Genomic DNA, 7,229 nt, shown 5'->3' with positions numbered 1-7,229 from the left:
TCCCTTGGTTGATTGAATCTGTGAATGCTGAACCCCACTGATGGGAAGGTCCAGCTATAGTTACCAGCATTTAAAAATTGGAATGTTTCGGCTTTAAAAATTTGTTATTTCCAACTCCTTTTGAAAAGTTGGAGCATCTGGCAACATTTAGCCCACATTCACACATGGCAGCACGATCCGGAGCTGCCGAGCTGCTACGCTCCCTGTGTGGTTGCAATTATCGAACTCCTCCACCCAAATGTGTTAGCCGCCTGTTCCCTCTTCACGCATTTGGATTTATGGCCTCTGGTACAGCAAAGGAATTAATGTTTGAAACCAGCCAGCCAGTCAGAGGTTTGAGCCTCCTTGTGGCTGGAATGGGTTTCCTGGGAGTATTTTACAAGACCCGAGGCCATTCTTCATGTGTCTTTCAAAAGCCGCTAGCTACAGGGATTTGCTAACTACAGGGATTTGCGTATCTCATACTGCAGGAGCCTAGAAACAGAGAACGCCAGTGGAGGAGCAGTTAGTACAAGAGGTGGAACACCGAAAGGCAAAGGTAGAGGCGGGGAAGGTCTGTTTCTTAGAGAAGTTCAAAGAGTGTCCACGACTCCACAAACCGATCAGGAAACTCAGGGCTACTGCCCTGGGAGGCGACTGGGCTACAGGCCCAGCCAAGCAAACGGTGAGAAGATTGGTGGTGCATGGACCTAGCCCAGAGGATTACACACCCTTGTTCAGAAGAGAATGTTCTCTTGCAGCCAACAAGAGGAGGGAAAGCATGCAAGGCCTGAAACTAGCATGGGGATCCCCATCAGTATTGGTCCCAGCTCAGCCATGGGTCTCAGGGCAGGCTTTTGTAACCACTGACGAGGCTTCTGTGCAGAATCAGAGTCCTGCCTGATTTTTCCCTTTGGAGGAAGTGAAGCACGACCAGCAGAGCCAGCAGCAGCCAATGGGAATGGGAAGGAAGGAGCCTGCAGTCAACCCTCTCGCATTACTACCCCTAGAAGCACATAGCGATGTGGGCACCAGAGTACAAAATTTTAAAAAAACCACTTGGAACAAAACCACAACTAGCAGGATTAGCTTCAGTGTTTTTGTTAGGTATGTGCATATGTAACTATGCAGGTAGAAGTTGGGAAGCACTGAAGCATGCATGCCCCAGCCTTCTGGGGCTATGAAACTCATGCCCAGTCTGCCTTCCTTGTAACCTTTGAATGAATGCCTTCCGGGGCTGTCCCTCCTCAGAGTCGGCTAGACCTCTATCCTCATACTGTGGAGAAAGTCAAAAGTCACACCAGCCTGCCCTGAAGTGCTGCAGGCTTCTTTGAGTGAAGGCCTTGACTCCGGACAACGTTGAGTGTTTCATGGTTGGATGGGATTAGACAAGGCTCCGATTCTGATCGGTCATTCTTGGGGTTTTCCCTAAGCTTACACCATTTCTCAGTTTGGTCACTTACATTCCCAGCTAAACCAAAAGACGCTGGCACCTTGATACCAGCTCAGGCATTTTGTTCAATCCTGGTCTGTAACTCCTCAAAAACCACTTTCCCTGCCTCGTTCCCTTTGTCCCACCCCCTTGAAAGGGCCAAACCCTTCACCTGCTCTTGTTTGTCCTCACCTTGACACAGAGTGCACTCTGGGCTCTTAATCCTGGTTTGTTGTTGCTGTTGACAGGACCAGAACTTTGACTTGTCAAGAAGACTGAGTGAAAAGGAGCTTATATATACAACTCTGCAGCGAGACAATGAGACGGTGCAGGGAGAAAATGATGTAAGTGTGTGGACCAGTGGCCCCAGAGTTGACCCCCACTCGAATAGAGTACAGCTGCCCCCACAGGATTTCTAAGGCTGTCATCCTTCACGGAAGCAAACAGGCACATCTTCCTCCCACAGAACCGCTGTCAGGGTCGAACCACCAACCTTGTGGTTAGCAGCTGAGCATTTTAATCACTGTGCCACCATGTTGCAAGGGGAGGAGAGCCCCAAGGTCATAGCAAAAGGAGCACGGTGTGTCAGAAATGTGAGAAAATAAAAAGTTAAATGAAAGGGCTCCTCTCTGGGACAGCTGGTGAAGATAATTGCTCCTAAGCCTTCAATCCGGTTCCCTAATCCACCACCACGCCCTCCCTGTTCTGCAGCTGAAACTTGTTTGCTGCGGCTCTAAGGGAGAAGGGTTTTCTGTTGTAAAAATACAGGTAGTGAAAGGAGCAGTCTTTTAAATTATTTCTTTGTACTAATGGTGAAGGTTTCCATGGCACTTAGATTCTCTCAACAAATTCTACCCAAATTACTCAGTGATAGAATTTGAAGTATTTTAAGTGAAGTCTTTGAAGCATAATATCCCATGTCACTTTTATGTTAGCCAGGGGACTCCTTTCCTTAAGGCCATCTTTCTTTTTCTCTGCTGCCAAACTTGGAATAGAAGTGGTGGTCTATCCCAGTGCTGGAGCCACAGGAGGCCCCTAAGCAGTGCTATGTATACATTTGTCAGTTCATTCATTCCTGTCGTGCTGAATGTTAAGTTATTGTCCTTGGCTTAATTTGAGGATGATGGCAGCAAGTAAAAAATGATTAGACTTGAAATCATCCATCTGCTCTTGCTCAGCATCACAGACTAAGTGCCCATGTGTTCTCGAAACGACTAGAGCTGTACCCCTTGCAGTACTCCACCATCTACCCTCCCCGCAAAACGTGGGCTAGAGATTTTATATGTAAATATATGTGCTTACGGGCTGCAAAAGGCAAAAGGTTTGCAGAAATCTTCAATTTTCATTTCATTCCATTTTCACATCTACTTTTTAAAGCCCCCTTGTATTAGATGAAGGTTTTTGTTCCTTTCATTTATGTTATTATTTTTTTATCATTTTATTGGGGGCTCGTGCAATTCTTATCACAATACATACATCCATTGTGTCAAGCACACATATTTGTTGCCACCATCATTCTGCAAACATTTACTTTCTATTTGAGTCCTTAATATCAGCTCCTCATTTCCCACTCCCTCCCCCCTCCCTCATGAACCCTTCATAATTTATAAGTTATTATTATTTTGTCATATATTACACTGTCCGACGTCTCTTCCCCCCGCCCTCTTCTCTGCTGTCCATCCCCAGGGAGGAGGCTATACGTAGATTCTTGTAATCGGTTCACCCTTTCTACCCCACATTCCCTCCACCCTCCAGGCATCACCACTCTCACCACTGGTCCTGAAGGAGTCATCTGTCCTGGATTCCCTGTGTTTCCAGTTGCTATCTGTACCAGTGTACTAGATGAAGGTTTTAACACTAGTTCTAGGGAGGAGACTGAAAGAGGCAGTGCTCTCAGTAATGTATAACAGTTTCAGTCGTATAACTTTTGTCACCCCCAACTTTATGCCTCAATCATTTTACGCTCCTTTTATTTCAGGTAGTCTCGATCCAGAGACTTTATGTATTAATTTGAACAAAATTCAACAAATATATTTAAATTCAAGTATCAAGAAGTCAGATCTTTGGCATATTGAGGCTGCTGTGTAGAGAGTTATGGGTGACCATTTATGAAGGTTTCTCCAATGCTGCATTGAGAACTACCTGTAATGAGCATCCCCTGGCCAGTTCCTGGTGATCGATCACTCTTTGTTCCTGTCTTTAACCTATCTCTGTCAATGTTCTGTCCGTAGCTTTTGAAGAGGGAGAACAGCAGACTGCTGAGTTACATGGGCCTAGATTATGACAACTTGCATTATCAAGTTTCTGCTTCAGCTGAAGGAGGTGCACAGCAAAAGCAAGTGCTGGTATATGGAAACCCGTATTGTGGTAAGATCATTTTGTCCTGCTCTTGCTACAACGCCCCTGTCTGCATGCCTTCCCTCACTCAATTTTTCCTTTTTTTTTTTTTTGAGGCTGAGATGCTAATTAAGACCAGTTTCATTGTTAAGACTTGCTGGGCAGAAACTGAGGACGAGAACCCAACCGAAAGATTGCCAGGCAGGAAGTGTTAATTGAGAAATAAATCTGAATTTAGAACACGCAAATCAGATCATTCACCCAGAGGCGGCAGACACAAATTGAGTCCCGCGGCTATATTCCAAATGTATAAATCAGAGAAATGCCTGTCTGTAGAAGATGTACACATACAAAGCCCAGCGAGCTAATGAGGGTTTGGAAATGGAAGCAGTAGGGGTGGGTGATTCCACCCAGGCCCCGGCAGTTATGGCGGCCACCCGAGGGGTCCTGACCTAGGGCAGTACGAGTGAGCTCCGGAGAGACTTGTGGGTTGGAGGACAGGAAACGGGGAGAGGAGAATACTCGTGTCACTCAAGGACATGGCACATGATCTGTTTGCCAAACGGGGAGCTCTTCTTGCTGCTCGCCAAAAACAATGTGAGACCTTGATGTACCTTTTTGAACAGTTTAAGGGCATCATTTTCTCTTAGGAGTCAACCACATCTTTGTAGGGGACAAAACATTTTTTTCTTTTAACAATATTGAGCATTTTACTTGAGAATTGTTTGCTGCATGTATGTAGTCTTAAAGTCTAGTCAGTGCCCTTATTAGATTGTTATTGTTCTAATGAAAACTTTACTCATTTTTCTACTCTGAAAGTAGGTGTATTTTTTTCCGATTGTATAATAGGAACATGACTATAGAAAATGCCATTTCATTTTTCCCCTTTTTGTTCTCTTTATCATCTATTTTCTGTAACTGGCAAAAAATATATATACGAGAGGCAGCAAACCAGGCAATGGGGAGAAAGGAAGCCAGGGGTGTGTGTGCAGAAATCTCCCACTATAACCTAATGGACAGTTAGCGACTTGAAGATTTTTTTTTTCCTTCTTCATTGACTGAAATCTTTTTGATTCTCCTAAGGTATTCAAGAAAGTTCTTCCCCCAGCCTGGTAAGTATTTGCCTTATGCCCCCATCAAATAACTGACTCTTCTAGTTCATGGGCAAACTGTAGGGAGACTGGCTGGTGTATTTTGATACTGTCAGAGGTCAGTTTAGTGCCAGCGTGACGAGGGGGGAGAAGCGAGCGCAGTCCACCCATCAGCAGGCTGCACACGGTCCTCCGGCTGCGAGGGGAGACGTATGAACAAAAGGTCTGCTCTAGGCCCCTTCGAAGTTGGCAGCCATTTTGATGGCTTTAGCAGTATCAAGCCTAGGGGGGTTAAGAATGCCCTATCAACTATCTCTAAGTCGGAATTCATGAGCACCTCCCATGTGCCAGTCAGTAGGCCAGGTGCTGAAGATACAGTAGGAAACAAGGTAGACCTGGTCTCTGCCACACGCAGCATTCATTCTGCTGATGTGCTCTCTCTGCTCGCTCTCCCAGGCCTCCATCAGGAAGTGCCCCAGCTGCACCATGGACTTCGAGGAGGAGCACACCTTAGCACAGCATGTGCAGGCCCATTATTTGGATTGTCCGATTTGTGCTAAGAGCTTTCCAAGAAGCCAGAAGCAGATCTTTGAGGACCATGTGCTCTGCCACTCTCTCTAAGTGCCATAGCCGCTTTGATCTACACTGTAGATAGATTCCATAGAACAGAACCAATCGCTTCTTTCGACTATGAGTTATGATTCAAGATCCTGCCTCACCTGAAACTATTAGGGATGTATTCAGCCCTGCTGTCCCTAGAACTGGAGACGTACCGATTATCTGAAGACATACTGATTAGCTGTTATTATTCCATCTTTTAAGTGAAAGACCTCTAGGTGTGTCAGCCTCTCCCCTGTGGTACCCACTCTTTGCGGGTCTCCAGCCCAGGATGGACTGGACCTGGCTGCTCACTACAGGCCTGACATTGAGCGATTAGTTCTCAAAGCTTGTGTCACTGCCATTCAAGGTTAGATTCAGCCCTCAGTCCTAACTCGGCTAGAGAATAAGCAGGTTTTTATCTGCATAAGCACATTAGACTAGCCAAAAATGGCCCAGCAGGGAATGACATCTAATTTGACTAGCAAAGGTTTCACAGCTGAATTTCTCAGTTCCCAGCAGAAGCATCTTACTCCTGAGCCATGGACAGGAAGTGATAGTCCCCACAGAAAGCCTCCCTTCTCTCTGGTCACCTGGTTGCAGTTTTGTACTCCGATCTTTCCTGTGCACATGTTTTTATTTAAGTCCTTGTTTGTGACTGTTGGAAATTGGGAGTGAAACTTCCTGAGGAGGTCAGTTTGAGCATGGATTGTCGGTATGGATGAGTTAATAATGTGACAAAACATTGCTAATCACTTTAATACAAAATAATAAGCGAGTCCTCTATGTTAAGGACTGGAGTATTTTTAAGTCTTGAATTCATGGGAAAAGTGTGATTAAAGGTGTTTGAAGAAAAGCAGATCTACCAATGATTTATTTTACTCACCGTAACTTTTTAGCAAAAGTAAGCCGGCAGTTATCTTGAGGTCAGGTGGAAGTGGTGGGAATTTGAGAGAGCTGGGGTCCTGATGGCTTGCTTTAACTAGCCCTGCTTTACAGGGGGCCTTGTAGACTTGCACACCCTTTATAAACTGAGTTCAGTGCCCTCATCCAAAATTGCCTAACTGAGCTATGCAAAAGCAATTCCCTTTTCTCCCTCAACCAAGGACGGAGCAAATGGCTCTCAGACAGTCAAGTAGCTGGTCACTTATGAGACTGGGACTAGAACCTACAGTGATCGCGAACATACTTTCATGAATAGGCTGGGTCACATATATCTGTGCGTGCCGTCTGAGGTTGCCCTTGCTTCCCTGCATTGTCCTAGTCCCAGCTCCTTGCCTTTGTTTCAGCATAAACTGAAGATGCAGCCACACCGCTGTCCTGAGTCACCACTTCAGTACACTGTCTCTTGGCCCTCTTAGGAATCCAGTGTGGCATAAAGACAGACTGGAAGAGAAATAAGGTGGGTAGGCAGAGATGCAGGAGTTTCTGGCTGATCCCACTTCCTCCCAAATTTCTCTTGCTTTGTGGCTAGACCAGTTTCTTTTATTGTGTATTGGTCATCTTTTCAGTAAACAACAGTAGGGAGATGGCAATGCTGTACACCAGGCAAATTGGTGAATACTTTTTTCTGGTGGACTGTCCACCTTTGTCCTTGCTAAGGAGTCCTGGTGGTGCCTGGTAAAAGTGTCTGTCTGCTGACTGAATCCACAGTCTGCTCCATGGGAGAAATATGTAGCATTCTGCTCCTGTAAAGACTTACCAGCCCAAAAATGTTTTGAAGAGGATGATGGCAACATATGTACAAATGTGCTTGACATAATGGATCTATCTATGGATTGTGATAAGAGCTG

At 45.5% G+C, this 7,229-nt stretch overlaps 1 protein-coding gene across 1 annotated transcript in view; it reads left to right on the top strand.

Moving 5' to 3' along the window:
* CALCOCO2 (calcium binding and coiled-coil domain 2) overlaps positions 1–6,292 on the top strand; it is a 21,812-nt gene extending 15,520 nt beyond the window's left edge. Inside the window, exons 10-13 of the mRNA XM_045299644.1 lie at positions 1,660–1,755; positions 3,643–3,778; positions 4,832–4,860; positions 5,296–6,292. Of these exons, the coding sequence (XP_045155579.1) occupies positions 1,660–1,755; positions 3,643–3,778; positions 4,832–4,860; positions 5,296–5,460 (426 nt within the window). The 3' untranslated portion in view covers positions 5,461–6,292. The remainder of the gene's footprint in view (positions 1–1,659; positions 1,756–3,642; positions 3,779–4,831; positions 4,861–5,295) is intronic.
* The last annotated feature ends 937 nt before the right edge of the window (positions 6,293–7,229 follow it).

Source organism: Echinops telfairi, unplaced genomic scaffold, assembly GCF_000313985.2.
Source record: "Echinops telfairi isolate 266 unplaced genomic scaffold, ASM31398v2 ScPeMD7_7458;HRSCAF=8496, whole genome shotgun sequence".
Taxonomy (NCBI): Eukaryota; Metazoa; Chordata; class Mammalia; order Afrosoricida; family Tenrecidae; genus Echinops; species Echinops telfairi.
Note: the sequence above shows the minus strand (reverse complement) of the source record. Positions and strands in the feature narration are given on the sequence as shown.